Source organism: Gorilla gorilla, chromosome 23 (assembly GCF_029281585.2).
Source record: "Gorilla gorilla gorilla isolate KB3781 chromosome 23, NHGRI_mGorGor1-v2.1_pri, whole genome shotgun sequence".
Taxonomy (NCBI): Eukaryota; Metazoa; Chordata; class Mammalia; order Primates; family Hominidae; genus Gorilla; species Gorilla gorilla.
The window spans coordinates 44,243,798-44,263,060 of record NC_086018.1 but is presented as its reverse complement, the minus strand read 5'-3'; the positions used below and the strand labels follow the sequence as shown (position 1 = coordinate 44,263,060).

The following is a 19,263-nucleotide window of genomic DNA, read 5'->3' as shown; positions in this document are numbered from 1 at the left end:
GTGAGCCACTGTGCCCGGCCCATAGCAACAATTTCTAAAGGAGTCTTTTTTTTTTTTTTGAGATGGAGTATTGCTCTGTTGCCCAGGCTGGAAGATCTGAGCTCACTGCAACCTCTGCCCACCGGGTTCAAGCAACTCTGGTGCCTCAGCCTCCCAGGTAGGTGGGACTAAGCAATTCTGGTGCCTCAGCCTCCCGAGTAGGTAGGACTACAGGCACTCTCCCACCAACGCCCAGCTAATTTTTCTATTTTTTTAGTAGAGATGGGGTTTCACCATGTTGGCCAGACTGGTCTCAAACTCCTGGCCTCAAGTGATCCGCCCGCCTCGGCCTCCCAAAGTGCTGGGATTACAGGCATGAGCCACTGCGCCCAGCCTAAAGGAGTCTTTTAAGACTCTTGTTCTCATTATACTTCCAGGGATAGGGTAGGACTATTCCGGAATAATTGGCTATAGTCACGAATACCCTCCCACTGTCTCTGTTGCACAGAACAAGAAGATGGATATTCCTGGTTTTGTTCTCAATTTAGCCCCTTATTAAATACTCAGAGTAGTATCTAATATTTAATAAAAACAACTTTTATATGCAGAGAAAGTTCCATTGCTGTAGGTACAGAGAAGGGGATATATGCCCTTCAACTATCTCAACACTTACTGTTAATTATGAAGACTTTGCATTTTTAAGGCCTGCTTCTGGAATTTCATTAGTTAGCACTAGAAACAAAATGCAAGCCTTTAGACTTCCATGTTACTGGCAGAAATGGAGAACGGGGCGGATAGGATATTTAGTGAAGTGGGGTACATAAGAAGTTATTCTTCCACAGTACTCCCTTTTGCTGCTATTAGCAATATTTTAGCTCTAGATTTTCATCTGCATTCAATTCCTTCTGATTTTCAGATTTTCTTTCACAGTCTTCACCTAAATACACAATGTACAATATCTGATATTGTGATAATCTTTTAAGATTACATCCATACAACATTTTATAAGTATTGCCACAACATATATGCATTTTTCCCAGCGAGCCCACCCCTAGCATCTGTGGGGCCTAGGGCAGGACTACAAATCTCTGTATGTCTAAATATTTAAAAGCTTACAAACTGTTACATAAAATATTTATATCCACTTACCTGGACAAATACACCTTCATAAAACAGAATTCAAAATTATGTGTAAAACTATGGTTTTAATATAGCTGAAAACTGGCAAAATATTAAAGATAGCTAATTTTTATTGTGTATCCTAGGTATTATGTTGATGGGCCACTAATGCTTGGATGGGTAATAAAGACATACATAATCACATAATCCATAAATTATGTTATTTCTTCTATAAATGTTTCTCTTGTCTTCATTTCAGAAGAATGACTAATGAAGATTTTCACGCAATTGCATTCTTTTGACAGTAGTGACAAATTAGACAAACTTTCCTGAGTCAGTATACTTTGATAGTTTTTAGTTATTTCAATTGGGAGAAACTTGACTCTGCTGAGTGGTAACGAATTATGAATAAATTCTTAAAGCGTTATATGTAGAACTGAATCATGACTGTTGATATCATGTTTAAACAGTGTAGAAACGGTGCATATGAAAAATTATCATGATTGCAGAAAATATTACACAATATTTTCATTATATAAAATAATGTTATTATTTCACCATTATCATCGTTTCTTACATTTAGATCCATGTAGGATTTCTTACGTTTTTCTTTTACGTTGTTGGGGTATTATCAAGAAAACTGAAAACTGCGGTAGGTTATTCACTTTGTTTGAATCTCTCTCTTCAGTACAATCTACACCTTGATCTACCATCGCCGGAAAATTCTCTCTATAGAAGTTAGTTTCAGAATCATTAATCCATAAATCTTTTTCTTCAGACTCCAGCAAATGCTTCTAGTTCCGATTTTCTTACATTGTACTTTAATGTCATTTTAGTGCTTATTTCATATGCAGTTGCTTTTTGGAAACCATTTTCTCCTAAAACTTTATGCAATATTTTAAATCCTTTTGGATTCTTTAAAACTTTTTCTAATTGTAATAACTGGACAGCTCAAATACAAAATTAACTCTATTTTCTGCCAAAGACCACGATTTGCTCTTTGAATGCTGCCTATTATTTCACTTAACTCTTCTGATGCATCTCATGTGTTAACTTGTTTACAATAAGTCAAATTGCTTTAACAGTACTCATGGGGTTACCATCATTGTATCTGAGGGTAGCCACAGGTCAAATTCAAAATGCTTCAAGATGTTCCATCTTTAGACACTGCCAGAAACAAAAAAACAACCCAGTATGTCATCTTTGAAATGATCCAACGAATCGAATGCCGTTGCTCTAAGTACAGTGGAGGTCATCGAAATCCAGCTGCTTGCTAATTGCTTGCTAATTGCTTGCTAATTTCTGGGGCCTCTCTTGCCCAGGTCTAAGAGTGGTTCTGGTTTCCATTAGTGCTAAAATGCCTTCTATATTCTTACTTCTCAATTCGCCAAAGGAGCAAGTCCCAGACCCCAGCCTGCTGCAACTTGGCAACATTCCTACAGATGTGGCTTGACAAACCAAGAAGAAATTCTGGTCTCTCAGGAACAGAGACGAAGCACCCCTCGGCCTAGGGAAAGGTCACAGAGGGCCCCGTAACGCAACAGCATGTGAAAGGCTGCCGGCTGGTGGCACAGGCAGACCTTCTCCCGCGTGGAGCAAAACCCTCAAATCTTTGGGGGAAGGAGGGTGGCCACCCTGTCGTCCCCAAAGCACAGGTGAAGGCCCGCGGCGGCTGGGGCGAGGGACTCGAGCTGGGAGGATTGGGGCCCACAGACAAAGCCAGGCCGGCTTCAGAGTCCGGGCCCCTGACCCCAAGGAAAGGTGCCTCTCACACACCGGAGGCTCCAGGAGTGGGGCGGGCATTTCGGGTCCCGGGCACGGCGTGTCAGAGGCCACGGGCGGGAACAGAAGGAAGCAGGTGTGGCTGGTGCCTGGGGGCGAGGGGCAGCGGAGAGGCCCGGGAGGCTAAAGGAGAACGCGGCGCAGACCCGAGGGGCGCCGCAGGCGACGTGGGCTTTGGAGGAGCACGGACAGGTCCTGAGACCCCGTTGGGCCGACACACCCCCTCCTGCGTGCGGGGGCAGACGTCCCGGTGGGGTAGACTGGCGGCTAGTCCGCGGCGCGGGAGGGCAGGTGGGAGACTGGAGGCGCCCTCGCGCCCCTCAGCTATCCGGGAGCCTCGCGCCGGCGACCTCGACCCTGTCGAACCCGGCGGAACACTCAGAAAGAAGCTGAGCGCCTAGCAGCGGCCAGGACAGCAGGCCAGGCCCGCGCGCTCCCGCAGCGCACGGCCAGACGCGACGCCCCTCAGCACGGAACCCAGCCGCGCGGACTACCCCGAAGCTCAGAGCCAGATCCCGCGCAGACGACCGCGGCGACCGGAAAAGCAAGGCAGAGGCGGAAAACCACCGCGAGGTCCCGCCCCCGCTCCGCGCCTGCGTCTGCGACTGCACCGGGGTTGGCCGGGCCGCGGTGGGGCGGGGCCGCTCAGGCGCCTTGGACGCGGAGCCGAGGGACGCGGGCGGCGGTGAGTTCGAGGTGGCAGACTGACTGCGGCGAGCGTGCTGTGGCCCTTCCCTGCGCTGCCTCAGGGTGCCTCCCGCTCGCCGGGACTGAGTTCCGCGCCGGCGTGGCCTGCTGGGTTCCAAGCGCCAGGAGTCGGCGCAGCCGCTCTCAGCTTTGGGGACGGGACCGAGAAGCGGGGTGTGGGCCTCACGGGACTGTCCCCCCTGATCTCGGGCAGCGCTGAGGCGAGAGAGGGCAGGCGGAGGCTCGCGGGGACCACCAGCACCCCCGGACCCGCTCAGCCGTCCCTGTTCACAGGCGCCGCCCCCAGGAGCCTCTGCAGGGGCCTAGGACGCCCTGGTGTGCAGAAGAGAAGCGGGATCAGGTTCACGCACACCCGCGATCGATCGTAACTTTTGTTTTGTTTTGTTTTGAGACAGAGTCGTTTTGTTTTGTTTTGAGACAGAGTCTCGCTCTGTCGCCCAGGCTGGAATGCAGTGGCGCGATCTCGGCTCACCGCAACCTCCGCCCCCCAGCCCCCGCTCAAGCGATTCTCCTACCTCAGTCTCCTGAGTAGATGAGATTAGAGGCGCCCGCCCCCACGCCCGGCTAATATTTTATTTTATTTTTATTTTTATTTTTTTGAGAAGGAGTCTCGCCCTGTCGCCCAGGCTGGAGTACAGTGGCACAATCTCGGCTCACTGCAATCTCCGCCTCCTAGGTTCAAGTGATTCCCCTGCCTCAGCCTCCTAAGTAGCTGGGATTACAGGCACCCGCCACTATGCTCGGCTAATTTTTGTACTTTTAGTAGAGATGGGGTTTCGCCATGTTGGCTAGGTTGGTCTTGAACTCCTGACCTCAGGTAATCCGCCCGCCTCTGGCTACCAGAGTGCTGGGATTACAGGTATGAGCAACCACACCGGGCCAGACTTAACTTTTAAAGTCACTGGTAACCCATGCTTCCTGGAGTTGCATCTGGGGACACCCAGTGGGGAAACCCATCGCATTTGATACGCCTTTATACACCACGCTCAGTTCAGGCGAGGGGAGGTCACAGCCAAGAGCTAGGGGCCAGCCGATAATGTCGTACTTGATTCCATAGTCAAAGAAGGAGCTGGGTAATCAGCAAAATTGTAACTTTTGATGAACCCATCAGATGGCAGCCATTTAGCCAGAAATCGAAGGAAAGAGAGGCCTCCAAGACCCAACCATGAACATGAGAAGGGGGTTCCATACAAGCAGATAAGAAAACAGTTTTTTTGTTTGTTTGTTTTTTGAGATGGAGTCTCGCTGTCTCCCAGGCTGGAGTGCAGTGACGCGATCTCGGCTCACTGCAAGCTCCGTCTCCTGGGTTCACGCCATTCTCCTGCCTCAGACTCCCATGTAGCTGAGACTATAGGCGCCCGCCACCACGCCTGGCTAATTTTTTGTATTTTTAGTAGAGGCGGGGTTTCACCATGTTAGCTAGATGGTCTCGATCTCCTGACCTCGTGATCCACCTGCCTTGGCCTCCCAAAGTGCTGGGATTACAGGCATGAGCCACTGTGCCCGGCCAAGAAAACAGTTTTAATGTCCACACCACGTGTGGACTAGTGTGAGGGCATAGAGCTTCTAGGAGCAGCAGAAACAGGAGAGTTTGCACCCGCTCTGGGCCCTTCTCCACCAGCGTTCACTGGGGGCTTGTGGTTAAGAATGGGGCAGAGCAGGAAACTGGAAAGCTTTTACCGTGGTGCAGACCTGGAAGAAGAGATGGCTGCTCTGGCTCGATCCTGTCTGGATCCTTCTCTCTAGCAGTACAAAAACCTTAAACCATTGGAATATGGACAGCAAATCCTGTCACTCTGGGCACTGGTAAAAACCTGTTTCAGCTGGGGTTAGAGAAAAGGGTACGGTAGGGAGGCAAGAAACTGTCCTAGGACTATATGGTTAGGGTCTTCATAGCTGGGAAAGGGGCAGGATTCCTGAGAAAGCCTGTGACCCAGGGACACCCCATCTCTTGATCTTGCAGATGGCGTCCCATGCAGAGTGCCGTCCTCTGGGAGTGTTCGAGTGTGAACTCTGTACCTTGACAGCTCCGTACAGCTATGTGGGACAGAAGCCCCCCAGCACCCAGTCGATGGTGTGAGTCCATGCCTTTTGGGCCAGTGCCGTGGAGGCCTGTGCCCAGTGCTGGTTGGTGGGTGGTGTGCCTAGGTCTGACAACTGGCTCAGGTGTGGAGCTTTAGGCCCCATCCTGGCCAGGCTCTGAATGCTTCCGGTGTAATCTCTGGAGGCCTGGGCAAGGCTTCAGGTCTGACTCTTCCAGAACCTTCCTCCACACCTAGCCCAGAGTCCAATACCTGCTCTAGCTGTGGGGGAGCAGCTCAGCAGCTGGGGGACCTGTGGTGGCCTCCCCCTTTGGGGTTGCACCCTTGCCACGACACTTTCTTAATGGGAGGCCTGTCTCCCTTGCAGACCTGGATTAGAGCCAGTGGGTCCGGGGGCTTATCTCTTGACCTCCAGCTTGTCCTTCATCAAATGCCACTTTGTTGGAAAGCTGGCCGGTGTGTTACTCACATGGGATGCAGTGGCGGGGGCATGGCTTTTTCCTTCTGGCTGTGGTCCCTCTGCTGACCAGGAGCCTGAGTGTCATCATGTCACCCTGGGGTCTCATTCTGATGTGTAGCATGAGGCCAGCTGGCTTCCAGGGGCTGTGAGGGTGTGGCTTGGGGTGTAGGGAGGCCTGGGGTATTCAGATGGCAGGCTTGTGCCCCTACTGTGGCGAATCAGTCAGGGTCTGGGGGCCCATGTTGCAGCAGCCCTGCTTTTGGCTGAGAACAAGGGGTTCTCTCTACCATGGCTGTTACAGAGGTGAGAGCAGGTTCAATTTCAGTGCCAGTGTGGCCCCCAATTGCTGATCCTTTCTGTCACTGCCCTGCAGCACGGGTGGCCTAGTCCCCTGCCCTGATGAGCCCACACAGGTATGCAGGCCCTGCAGAGGTGCAGGCTGCTGCAACCTGGCCATAGGTCATGGCTGATTTTCTGACGGCAGAGATTTGGGCTGTTCTGACGCTGGCATCACTCTCCTGCAGCCTCCTGGAGGAAAGCTATGTCATGAAGGATCCCTTCACCTCCGACAAGGACAGATTCCTGGTCCTCGGCTCGTGCTGCAGTTTGTGCAGCAGGCTGGTGTGTGTGGGCCCGGTGGGTAAGCAGCGTGGGCTGGGGCCACCTGTCCTTGCTGTGGTTATCCTGGAGCTCTCCCTGGGTAGGGAGGGCTGGGAGAGTGGGACCAGCGGGTTCAGCCCATTATAGATGGGGCCCCTCAGCTGATGAAGGGGAGAGGTGAGAGGGCAAGCTAGGGTCAGTTAGAGGGTCTCAGCCTGGTGTAGGAATGGAAATAGGTAATTGGTGGCTCTGCACCCACCCCAGTGGCCCCTCAGTGTTCCTCCCCTTCCCACCAACAGTGCAGACAGTCCTTGTGCTCCCTCTCACCAGGATGGTGACTTACTTTCTAGATGTTCTTGGAGGGATCTCCCAGGAGAAGGGACTGTCCTTTCATGAGCACTTGTTGTGTGCCAGGTCCTGTGCTTGGGACCTGTTTTACTGCTGAGGCTTCATTCAGTCCTGCCCCTTAGTCAGGTAAAGCAGTATTATATTCCACCCATTTTATAGATGAGGGAACTGAGCTTCAGAGAGGCTGGGTGGGCCAGGTTCACCTGGGTAGCTGAAAACCCAAGGACGGATGGAAGTGGAGCAGTGTGGCTTTCACAGCGTGCCCAGTGTACTCAGAGTGACCCCAGAGTCTGAGAAGTCCCTGAGCATCTGCCACAGGTCGACACGCGCAAAGGGGAGCTGTATCAATAGCCAGGGGGACGAGATGGGCCAGGGTGGGAGGAGCCTCCGCAGTGTGGCATGGGAGTATCTGAGGCTCATGGAGGAGCTGGTGGTCCAGGAGAAGCTGGGAAAGGAAGACTGCAAAGGTGGGTGGGCCAGGTGGGGAGGCGGAGGTCTTGAATGCAACACCTTGGCCTTGGGCTGCTCTTCGTGAGCAGCGGGGTGGCAGGGGTGGGGGGCGCACGCAGGTACCACAAGTCAGCAGCTTTCTTTGTTTAAACAGTAGGTTGTTAGTGAGCGGATCTCCATGGCAAAGGGTCTTTTCTAAGAACTGCAGGAGGGCAGCCTTATGTTTGCGAGCACACTAAGCTTTAAGAACAGACAGACACCAAAAATAAGAGTGGCCTAAGTAAAGCAAATAGTTATTTACTTACTTTCTCCTATGTAAGAGTCCAGAACTGGTGGCCTTGGCTGGAAGGGCACCCCTGTTGTCTTCAGCAGAGTCTCTATTTGGGTCCCTTGTGGCTGTGGCAGCTTCCACCATCATATCTTCATCCCAGGCAGCGGGAAGGGACTTGAGAGCACAGTCCATTCCTTCAAAGGGCATGACCAGGAGGTGGCACACACAGTTGCTGATACCCCTAACCAGCCTGAGTCACATGGCGATGCCCAGTTACAGAGGGGGCTGGGGAATGTCATCCTTAGCCACGTGCTGTGCACCGTGATGAATCTCGGGAGTTCTAGTGTGTAAGAGAGAGGAGAGCGGACATGGCTGGACAGTTCTGGCCTCCTGCCCAGACTAGCTGGCTCATCCATGGCGTCTTTGGTCTGTGGGGCTGTCCTTCCTGTCCCCTGCCGCTCCCAGCACCAGGTGGCCACTGTTCGTGCTGTGACAGCTGGGAGGGGAGGACTCTGGGATTTCCTGGGCATGGCCTGTGCTCCAGCTTTCCATTGTTGTCACTGCCCCGTGATGGAGCAGAGCAGGCCCCAGAGTCTTTCTGTCCCATCCCAGCTGTTCCCACCCAGGGTAGCCCAGGCCTGCATTGCTTTTCTCCTGGACACCCTGCCAGGCCCTCAGGCCTGGCTCTCCCTCTTGCTGGTCTAGCTCTGGCCACCTGCCCACACTGTGCATGCTGGGGCCCCAGCCCAGCCCCCCAAGTGTGGGAAGGGCTGGCCCCTGGGAGGAGCTGCACCATGTTCCCAGGATACTCAGCCTCCATCCTTGTCCACTTCTTTAAGGAATGCAGTTTATTCTACTCCAAGAGATTCTGCCTCCCTTGTGTCAGGGAGAACATCAGTGCTTTTCCTCAGGAAATTCGGCAAGACTTGGAGAAAAGGAAAGTTCCATCAAAGAGGACCCCCAGCCAGCCCGGTTCTCGGACGTGAGTGCAACTGGGGCTAGGTCATCGGGCGGCACCCTGCACAGAGCTCCTGGGCCAGCCGGCGCCGGGGATGCTGCTGAGCTGGGAGCCGCCATGCCTGGCCTTGTTTCTGGACCATTGGGAGCAGCACTGCAGCCCAGGGGAGCTGGAGTCCAGCTTGGAGCAGCCACAGGCCCAGGGAGCTGTAGCAAGAGGGTAGCCCAAAGGCAGATGCCAGACAAGACACAGCCAGGAACCCGGCCAGGTCCACCCACATGCCCCTCAGGGCCCAGGCCTGAGTGAGTGCTGCTCAGATGTGACTGAGAGGGATGACCTCCTTCAGCAGGGCAGCTCCTAAGAGGCTGCGTGCAGGTGCGTGTGGGGGGAGATGCCACACTGTGTCGGGGCCATGGTGCACTGTAGGTGGCTGCAATGGTCTCTCTGTAAGGAAAATCACTGACAGCAGCTCCTTCTGGAGCCAGTCTGGAAGGTCTAGAGGGGGATAGAATTTTTATTTCATATCCTTATGTGGTGCTTGGAAAATGTTTTTAACCTTGACCATGTATTATGTTTATAATTAAAAACCCAAAGAACCAGCTCATGTTTGGAAAAGGAATCTTCCACTGAAACATTTGGATACCGGACATTCTCCCTGGACACTTGGCCCGGCAATAGTTGGGGTCTCCTGGGAAGCTGAGTGCTGGCTTCTAGCCTCTCCAGTTCCCTCAGACTCTGGCTTCAGCTCGGGCCCCTCTGTTCTGTCTCCCTCGACTCCAAGTCAGGAATGCCGTGGGCTTCCTGCCCTCACCCTACACCTCAAGACCATCCCACTGCCTGCCTGCTTGCCCCCTGCCATCTCGCACTCAGCCCCGGGTGCCTGTGAAGCCTGGCCCCACTGCCTGCCGGGGGTTCCTGCAGCACCCCTACTCCAGGCTCCCCATCTCCTTGAAGCTTCCAGGGTAGCAGCTGGTGGGACACTGATCTGTGAGCTCTGGAATGTCTGCTTAGAATTCTGAGAGGCAGGAACTGCTCTGTCTTTGTAACTACTCAAGGCCAACTGTCACATGAAGGAATGAATAAAGAGTTTTTACTGACTTGTGCACTGATGGATTTTAAGATGCTCACTGCTTTAAAAGTTCCCGTTGTAGGTGACTTCAGATGAAAGGATGTCGTATTCCGGAGCCAGATTGTCCGTGATCCATTCTGTATGTTGAAGGACACAAAAGGGACTGTGCAGGTGGAGACAGCCTCCATGAGGGGCGCAGGGACTGTTCTGGCGGAGGGCGGACCCCACAGCTGGGGACTTGGTTCTTTTAGATCAAACAGTCCATCTCGCAGCATCACTCAAAACTCACCAAAAAATTTTAAAAAATAGTTTATTTTTTAAAACCATTAAGGCAAAACTGTACCCTGAAATTAACTCTGTACATTCATCAGTCTTACAGTAGGACATCCCAAACACAGAAGTTCCCATATATTCAGGATATAAATCAGTACATGTGGTCAGTTCAGTCTCCTAATAGGAAAATGAAGACCCAAGATTTTTTTAAAAAATTAAGGTTATTTTATAGCCATTTTCTAATTGCCTGGAACCAATCAGTTCATGTGACTAGCAAAATTACTTTCGCCCTTCTCTGCACACCCTTGATTCCGGAGGTCCTGGATGCCTGCTTCCCCCACCAGGAGAGAGGTATGAAGTTGGAGAGAGGATGCTGGGGCCTGTGTGGCAGTTCCTACTTTGGAACTGCACCTGTTTAGCAGAAATAAGAAGCTGTAAGCCCCAAAATACTGAGAGTATAAGGCACTCACTAGTAGAGCACATGTGGAGAGACTGGGCCCAGTCCTTGCTCTGGGATCTGCCTCGTTCTCGCGTGTGTTTCTGTCAACCCTCTCTCTTAGAGTTTTAGCCTGATGGCATTATGAATCCCAGAGGGTGTAACCAATATGCACCGAGAAGTTTTGCCAAGTTATTGGAAACAAGGTATGGGGAGACTCACGGGGTCTGTGGTTTCTGCTTTCTGCTTTGGGTTGGGCCACCTGGAGGATGCCAGAGAACCGGCACGTGCAAAGAATTTCCATCAGGACATTTCCAATTGCCAAAGTTCTTTGGTAATAACCCATAGGTAACAGTTCCCTGAAGAGCAGACAGCTATTTACTAAACAAGAATAGTGAAGGGTCTTTAGCGAAACACTGTTGTATGAAATCGGTGGTGTCTAACATGGAGTCTAAGGCCTCGCTGCTGGAAGTGACTAGAGATAGCCTCTCCTGTGCTCTGTGCATATACAGTGTCGTAAAGGGAACAGATTTCCACATTGAAAGTAAATTCTGCATGGCTCAGGAGAAATGAAAAGCTGTGTGTGTGTGCGTGTGTGCACACACACGTGTGCGCAGTGTATTTTAGATGTTTGATTTCAGCTTCCTTTGTGTTTCCAGTAGGGTCAACAGCCAGGCTTTTAAGAATATGAGTCAATTAACACTGATTTCAAAAGGATCCAAATGTTTGTTATTAGATGAATGATTGTAAGTTAGTAAAATATTTGTATTAGGATATTTTTCAAAAACTCAAATCACAGTATTTAAGATATAGCTATTAACATAGTTCTTTTTACCACACAATGGAGAAAAAAGTGATATTTAACATGAACACTGTGACTTTACCAAAAAGAGTACTACATGGTCTTCATCTTTTGTGAGGTACATGAAAAAGGAACTGACTGTGCCTTAAAAAAAGTGAAGTTGCCAAAAGTGAGTGATTTTATTGTGAAATGATCGGCCAGTCACTCCTCTCCGGGGCCTGAAGGCTGACCCTCTCTGACTTGAGGCACAGCCAAGGCCTGGGGGTCCGGGGAAGGTGCCCGACTGTGTCCCAGGCCTGCGGCATGCCCCCCTACGCCCGGTCACCACTTTTCCTAGGAGCCTGGCTGCGTGGACTGGGGGCCTGTTTGTGCACCAGTTTGCACGGCACTTTATCAGTTCATTAAATGAATGGATTTTGGATGCTGGATGTGTGGGCAGAAGAGGGGCAAGAGAAGAGGTGGCAGGTAGACTCCCTCCTTCTCACATTTGACCCAACTAGCAAACTTAAAAAAAATAAAATAAAATAAAAGCTGACCCCCCTCCCCAGGTCTTAGTTTGCTATCTCTGATGTAAAAATCAATTATTTTCTCTCTTTTTTTTTTTCAAATAATCCAGCTAACAGCCATGAGACCACTCAAGTATTTGAGGTCATCAGCTGCGTCCATCAAGACATGATATTGAACATGGACACCATCTGGTCTGTTCGTCTGTTTTTGTTGGCAAAGGACTCCAAAAGGATGCAGTTGTATGTGTTTCAGCTGAACCACATTCCATAGCTCCTCTCCCCTCACAAAAGGGGTTCTCTGGTGGGGGGAAGTAACGGATTATACCTCTCATGTCTCAAACTGAAATTCTGAGAAGCAAATGGTCAGTTGAGGGCCCCATGCCAGATCTGCAGGGACGTCCTCAGATGTCCAGAGCTGGCAAAAGGTGGAGCAGGCAGCAGCCTTGGGCACCAGCCTGTCTCTTTTTGTTCTGATAAGAAGGCCACACACATGGCTTTTTGTGATAAGCTTCCAGCCCATGCCACTGAAATAACGTTTAAGAACCTGCTGCATTTCAGAGAAATAGCGTAATGGAAATCATTATGTAATTAAAGCATGAAGCTCATTATCTTTTTCTTTTTAACAAAACCTTCAATTTCACATTTTAGTGTATACTGTGGTTTCCAGAGAAATATATGGATCTCCTATATTCTGAGTCAGACCAAATTTATTGCCTTTATTCTTACCCTAGTCTATGGGGTCAATAACCGTTTTCCTGAATGCTGTCAAAATGGCGCCTGAAAATATCTAAATCCCAGCAAAAACCTAGACCTCAACCATTGGAACCCAGTCATAGATCTTTCTAGGCAGAAGGCCTCTCAGGGGAGTACATGCCCTGGGTAAAGGCCATGGACTTGGAAGCAGGAAGGTCACGGGATGATTCAATGGCATCAAATAATCCTTTGGTGAGATGGCCTTGGTTGCCCTCAGCACAGTCGAGGCAGGTTAGTCATTTATTTGCCACAACCCTTCCTTGCTCTGTAAAGCTGCAGCACAACTGGGTGGTCCGTATAGCCTTTTCTGCCACAGATATTTGTGGACATTTCACTTCCAGACTGTGACGTCTGAAGATGGGCTTGAATGACAGCAACCATCATCGCCGCCATTAGGCAGGTGCACACAGCCCCCTTTGCTCGATGCAAATATTTGGTTGGTAAGAAATTCCAGTGCAGCTAAACAAGTCAGCTTGGACTGAGTTAAGAAAAGCTGGGCCACTTTTAACATGAGAAGAGCGGATACTTCCCCATGCTTGGCAATGCCAATGCCGTAAAAATGGGAAGTGTTGAGACAAACCTCCTGTGGACGAGAGGTTCCCGTGGATGTTTTTAACAATCATGAGCCTTCAGGTGGTGGCATCAGTCTTCATGGCTGACTTCTATGGACAGCATAACTTTCTTGCCTCTCCTGAATCTATACCACTTTTCTGAATGGGAAAGAAGGTCTAAAAAGTAATCCCTCAGGACCCCTGCATCAGGCCAACCATGCTAACTGCAGAGGGGGAGGCTGGCAGTCCAGGACATGGGAGCTGAGGACAAGGCTGCAGGCCCCTGGGTCACCTGTCCTTGCACTCACCAGGTGTAAGAGTCTAGAAACAACAGGGAGGCTGCAGGAGGTGGAGAAAGTGCACCGTGCCTGGGGACCAGCGGCTAGCAACACCCAGCAGGCCCTACATCTGGAGGCTGGTGTTTTCATTTTAAAATGGAGGCTGATTTGCTGTTACCCCCTCAAACAGCTGAGGAGACCACAGGAACCTGCTTTGAAAGCTGCCCAGAGCCATGGCATCCATAGGTGGTGAGCTGTGGGCATGTTCTCCTGGTGGCATCTGCATTTTGAAAGGCCACACGGTTGAAGAGGTACCAGCTGTTGAAGGTGGCCAGCTTTCCCCAGGCCCCAGGAAGCCCCCCACCAAAGGCCAGGCTGTCGGTCAAGCCAGTCTTAGCTGGGTGCATTGGGCTTGCTGTGTTGAAGCAATGAATCTATTTTAAAACTGGAGTTCAGTGAGACATTTCAAAGACAGGTGTGGCCACTGGATCAGGACCAAAAAACCCTCCATCATGTATGCGGCTGGTAAGTATCAGATGTGCGCAGAGATACACTGGTTTGAAAATGGGAGTTTGAGGTGGGAAGTGCTTGGAACCAAACACAGAGAGGCCCAGGTGCAAGCTCAGAGGAGACAGACCTTAGGAGGTCGTGGTTTCATCAAGGCTTGCTTTGGTGCATCTGTTTCCATCCGTGTCTGGTAGGGTCTCTGAGGAAGTGGCTTCCGCATGGCCAGCAGGAAGAGGTGAAGAGGAGAGGGGGTGCTGGGGGCGGTGCGGGGAGGGGGTTTGTCACTGCAGGCCGGGACCATCGGCCGCTTCTCCTAAGCCCAAGACGTGCCCAATGTCAGTTTCACCAAATTGGGGTAGCACCTTTTGCATGTATCTTCAAGGCTCCCTTTACACAACCGAAGTTCCTTCCGGACGTCATACGAGATGCTGCTCCCCTGTGTGTGGGCAGGCTCAGGTGTGTGCACTCGAGGAGTCTCCATCCCACCTGCCCTAACTACAGAGGCCACAGGGTGTGCGCCTCAGCTCTAGCATGGCCTTTTGCAGGGCCTGCTGAGGTATTTGTTACATGGTCCATTGCGGGGAAGTGGTGGCTAAATTGTTGACTTCTCACGGTATAGCAAATCTCTCATTTGTACCTTGAGCTCTTGCTCAGCTCTGGGAGGCTGCCCTGTCCCTGGAACCTCCAGACAACGCTCCAGGAAGGCTGTTTCCCTGGGTGTCTAAAATGGCCCAGTGTAAGAAATGCATCAGCGCAGCAGAAGGGTGCCTTGTCTGCTCTTTAAATGCAAAAACAAAACAAAACACAGCTCTTTAAAACAGGGACAGCTCTCCTGGGCATCCTTGAATGCTGAGTTCTGGGTTTCTGCCCCACTTCACGTCCATTATGTTCATATAGCAAACACACCTGTTAGGAAGATGCTTTATACTCTTCTCATCGGAGCTGGAGGAAAGGTCAAGCGGAAACAGGCAAGCGAGGTGGGAAGAAAGGCACCAGCAGCCGTCAGCCCGTGCTCCCAGTCCCGCTCCTGCCGCTGTAACTGGAAGCATCTTGTTTTGACAATTCATCCAAACGGCCTTAGGCCTGCACAGTTCTCCGGTCTCTAGAAGTGTGGTGGGGACAGAATCCAACATGTGGGACACCCAGCTGGAAGTGCCAGGAGGTGGGAGAGGAGGGATGCGCCGCCAGGCTCCCCTGGACAGTGGGGAGGCCTGCGTCTGCTCCCGAGCCACAGCCAGCTGGCACACAAGAGGCACGTCTGGGAGGAGTCCCTCGCCGTGCCTTCACCCTGGTCAGCACGGTAGACCAAGGCTGTTTGGTCTCTGAGGACTTTGGCACTTTTTGCTATTAAAAGTTGAGAAAATGAAAAACCGTGTTTAAACAATGACTTGTTGAAGAGTGGGTAAATTTGGCGACTTCCTACATTCACTGCCAGAGGGAGCGGGTGCCACACATGTGCTCCGACACTCCTGGAATCTGTCCTGACATCTCTTTTGTTCTTTTGGCTGATGTCTGTTGAAATCCAGCAAGCAAGAAATGCACTCTGTTAATAGTTCCCATTTGAACTGGGGCATAATCAGCCTATATTTGAGTATTGATGCCCTGAGAAATCTATGATTAGGTGACCCAAAATATTCCAGCATTGAGTGGCAATTAGTGGTTTTGTTATTTAAAGAAATAGGAATGCCTGATTTCCTTTCCTATCAACACAAGAGACCAATGTCGAGTGACTTTCAGCCTGAGGTCACCGGTGTCTCCATTCTGGCTTCACCAGAGATGTCCCTGGAAGTCTTGCTGGGCCTTAAGGAAACCAAATGCTCACCATCGCTGCTGAGTGTCCCGGGAGCTAACATCGAACTTGCCAGTCAGCTCACTGTTACTGCTGAAAGCCTGAGACGGGGAGCTATTTTAAACAGGTTTTATGAAAATGTAAACAGAACAATGACTTCTCTGAAAACCATGAGGCTCACTTTCCTGGACCACGTCTCCTTGAATGGCACAGGGTACATCAGAGCGAGCAGCTGCAGGGTTGTTGGGGACAACACAGGCTTGGCATTGGGCTCCAGCCCCTGGATCTTGTCGACACAGGGGCTTCTCATTTTAGGAAATAATACTGAAACGGATGCACCATGACACTCAAAGGCTAGCTTCCTTCTGAATTAGGATGGCCACTTGGCTGGTGGCATATATGGAAACACTTTTATTTGCTTTTGGTTCCTAAGACACTTGGGCAGACTGCCTGCTGCTGCTGCTGCCATTGCTGGCCAACAGCTCCTTTGATTGCATCTTTTTTTTTTTTTTTTTTTTTGCGGGGGCGGGAGAGGGTGGAATCTAACTCTGTCACCCAGGCTGGAATGCAGTGGTGAGATCACAGCTCACTGCAGTCTCGACCTCCTGGGTTCAAGCAATCCTCCCACCTCAGCCTGCAGAGTAGCTGGGACTACAGGTGTATGCCACCCCGATGAACCAATTTTTAAATTTTGTGTACAGACAGGGTCCTGCTATGTTGCCTAGGCTGGTCTCGAACTACTGGGTTCAAGTGATCCTCCCACCTCGGCCTCCCAAAATGCTGGGATTCCATGTGTGAGCCACTGCGCCTGGCCTGATTACAAAAACCAAAACGGACTAAATTTGTAATTTTTAAAAAAGGATGTCCTAACCCTAACTTTCACTTTTTTCTAGTGGAAGTCTCACACTGTGTCCTTCCCACTCTCGCATTTTCATAATGCTGGTCATGGGACCCTTATCAATCCTAATCATTCTTAAAATAATAATAACCTCAGAAGAGCCAAATTTTCTAAAGATGGGGGAGAGGCATCGACGATACCTCCAGGTGCCCAGCGACTCCCTGGAGGCGGTGGTCCTGGCAGTTCCAGTCCAGATCTAAAAATTCTCAACAGGACAATTTATCTACCAGGTGGACAGAGAGAGAAAGTGTTTCCAGGTCCATATATTCTTGACAAACTGCCATAATCAACGCTGCCTTCCCAGCTGGACTGAGGTTGGTAAGTTGGTTTTGAAGGCTAAAACAAAAATTTTAGATGTTGAAAAAACTACCTTACATACAAAGGAGACTTAACAACCTAAACCATTGTAAAAAATAACCAACTCTTGTGAAATCTGCCCTTTGAAGTAAAACTGCCATTTGAAGAAGACTCTACCCCCTCTCTCGATCCGCAGGGTGACTGGCTCCCACCCAGCCCAGGCTATGAAGACACATGTGCCTCATCTGCGCTCCAGAGAGCATCTACTGTCACCAAGAGTTAAAACAATAAAACATCATATCTTTAAAAGCAACATAACAAAAGATACGGGAGCTGCCAAATGGGGCCCGGAGGAACACTGACAAGTAAGGTGTCAGTCTGTCCCTAAGAACACCACCATTCCCACAGACAGCTGGACTGGGTGGGTTCAGGTTGACTGGACGGAGCTGAGTGGAGCAGGAAGCTGGCGGGCTTCGGGAGCTTGTCTCGTCCTGCTTACCACGGGCGCTAGCTTATGACAGTCCAGAGCGGGGGGGTCTTGAGACTCTGTTTTCTGGGCTCTTCTATGCAAACCTGGAAATGGGCCTTTCCACATATTAGTTACAACCACGAAAACAGTGAGCCAAAAACAAAACAACAGCTGCATTTTGATAGCTTATCTAACAGTTTTTTTTTTGTTTGTTTTTTTAAGACAGAGTCTCGTTCTGTCACCAGGCTGGAGTGCAGTGGTGCAATCTTAGCTCACTGCAACCTCCAACTCCCTGGTTCAAGCGATTCTCCTGCCTCAGCTTCCCGAGTAGCTGGGATTACAGGCATGTGCCACCACACCTGGCTAATTTTTGTATTTTTAGTAGAGACAGGGTTTCACCATGTTGGCCAGGATGGTCTCGATCTCCTGACCTTGTGACCCACCTGCCTCGGCCTCCCAAAGTGCTGGGATTACGAGTATGAGCCACTGTGCCTGGCCCAAACAGTTCTTTAAAATTCTCCATCCTATGATTAAAAAGCAGCATGTTGTCTTTCTTTAGATTCAGGAAACAGAAGTGAAGTCTTGAAATAAATATTTTGCTGCTTTTTACATACTTCACCTTTGGATACATCTAGACTTATAGGATTATAAACATTGTTAAAAAGTGCTGATTAGTTTTCAGAATTATAAAGGAGCACAATAGTCAAAAGCGGGGTGAATGGGAAGACAGGCCACGAATTTTGAGGTTACCAGTTAATTAAATGGTAAATCATGAATGTGATCTAAAGCAATGTGCATTGATTAACATCGGGTGAGTTAAAATCAGACCATTGAGCATAATTCACCGTAATCTTCCCAGTCCTGAGATTAGCCACCTACCCCCAGCATTTGAGTTCTATGCTCTTAGAAGTACTGGTTAAAACAAAGATATGGAATAATATGCCGGTTACCTACAGCTCAGACTGTCCAAGCTCTAAGGTTAAAGTGGTGGATATTTGTGCAAAATCGTGCTGCTCCCCTGTCTCCTTTGTAGTGCTGTCAGCTTCAGAACTCCTGGAAAAGGTGTGGCTGATCTGAAGGAACTCAGTACATGTCCCTGTAGATCTCCTGCAGCAGCGGGTGCAGCGCAGCATCCGACTCCGTCTTCTTGATGATCTGCACCAGCTGCGCATGCTCCGTCACCAGCTGCCGGAGGTCTGCCATTTTTTGAAGAAGTTTTGGGAAGAGAAAGATATCGTCCGGGTGGTTGCTCTGCAGGTGGAGTCTGAGCACATGTACAATACCCTCCTGCATTTTTTCAATGTGTCCTACGTTTAGAAGGCCAGGACGATCTAGTCTCGAAAGAACAGAGAGAGGTTTGAGTGTGATAATCACCTAAGAACTGCTTATCAGTTTCAGGAACCAAACATGCCTATTTTATGTGGCCTTTCTTAGAAAAAAACTGAGCTGCCTTTAGATATTGTCAACTTGACTGGAAGATAGACGTAGGTTTTTCCAAAGTCAATAGGTGAAGTAGGGACAGACAGGACCAGTACTCTTCCCTAAATATTCATACTACTAGGCGGCAATAGTGCCCTAAGTACAACTTACGGTGCGGCCTTTTTACTTGTGATTTACCTGATGACCACCTGTCAGGGAGAAAAATTAGAGCTATTAGGAGGAACAGTACATTCTGGAGATAACAACCACCAGTTCTGCATAATATGGGAAATGAAGCTTTTGAATAGAAACTAGATATTAAGCTTCAAGTGTTCCACCATATTTAAGGAGTGACTGTGTTAGAACTAGGTTTTGTAGGCCAGGCACGGTGGCTCACGCCTGTAATCCCAGATACTCGGGAGGCTGAGGTGGGAGAATCGCTTGAACCTGGGAGACGGAGGTTGCAGTGAGCCAAGATCAGGAGACCCAGAGTGGGGAG

General features: G+C 50.0%; 2 protein-coding genes across 13 annotated transcripts in view; one reads left to right on the top strand and one right to left on the bottom strand.

Annotated features, from left to right (window-relative positions):
* The first annotated feature begins 978 nt into the window (after positions 1–978).
* On the top strand, positions 979–12,492 carry CDPF1 (cysteine rich DPF motif domain containing 1). Of its 2 annotated transcripts, none has more exons than XM_004063650.5 (4): positions 979–3,565; positions 5,552–5,664; positions 6,615–6,726; positions 8,599–12,492. In XM_004063650.5, exons 2-4 carry the CDS (start codon positions 5,552–5,554, stop codon positions 8,743–8,745), a joined length of 372 nt encoding a protein of 123 aa, XP_004063698.1. In that variant the 5' UTR covers positions 979–3,565; the 3' UTR covers positions 8,746–12,492. The 2 variants fall into 2 exon arrangements, with proteins under 2 accessions (XP_004063698.1, XP_055230331.1); XM_055374356.2 differs by having other exon boundaries at positions 6,615–6,730; positions 8,599–9,830.
* The window catches only part of PPARA (peroxisome proliferator activated receptor alpha), a 93,520-nt gene continuing 84,336 nt past the window's right edge, over positions 10,080–19,263 (bottom strand). For 9 of the 11 annotated variants that reach the window (XM_031005426.3, XM_055374351.2, XM_055374350.2 and 6 more), the window contains one exon: positions 10,080–18,676. In XM_031005426.3, coding sequence (XP_030861286.1) covers positions 18,429–18,676 — 248 coding nt within the window. In that variant the 3' untranslated portion in view covers positions 10,080–18,428. Of the gene's footprint in view, positions 18,974–19,263 lie in introns of all 11 variants that reach the window. The other 2 variants (XM_063704612.1, XM_055374355.2) reach the window with 1 other exon arrangement.

Excerpts from the sequence above, each read along its gene's own strand:
- CDPF1 (XM_055374356.2), top strand. The coding sequence starts at position 5,552 with ATGGCGTCCCATGCAGAGTGCCGTCCTCTGGGAGTGTTCGAGTGTGAA. Across the intron at positions 5,665-6,614 it reads CCCAGCACCCAGTCGATGGT|CCTCCTGGAGGAAAGCTATG; the intron begins GTGAGTCCATGC and ends ACTCTCCTGCAG. Across the intron at positions 6,731-8,598 it reads GGTGTGTGTGGGCCCGGTGG|GAATGCAGTTTATTCTACTC; the intron begins GTAAGCAGCGTG and ends CACTTCTTTAAG.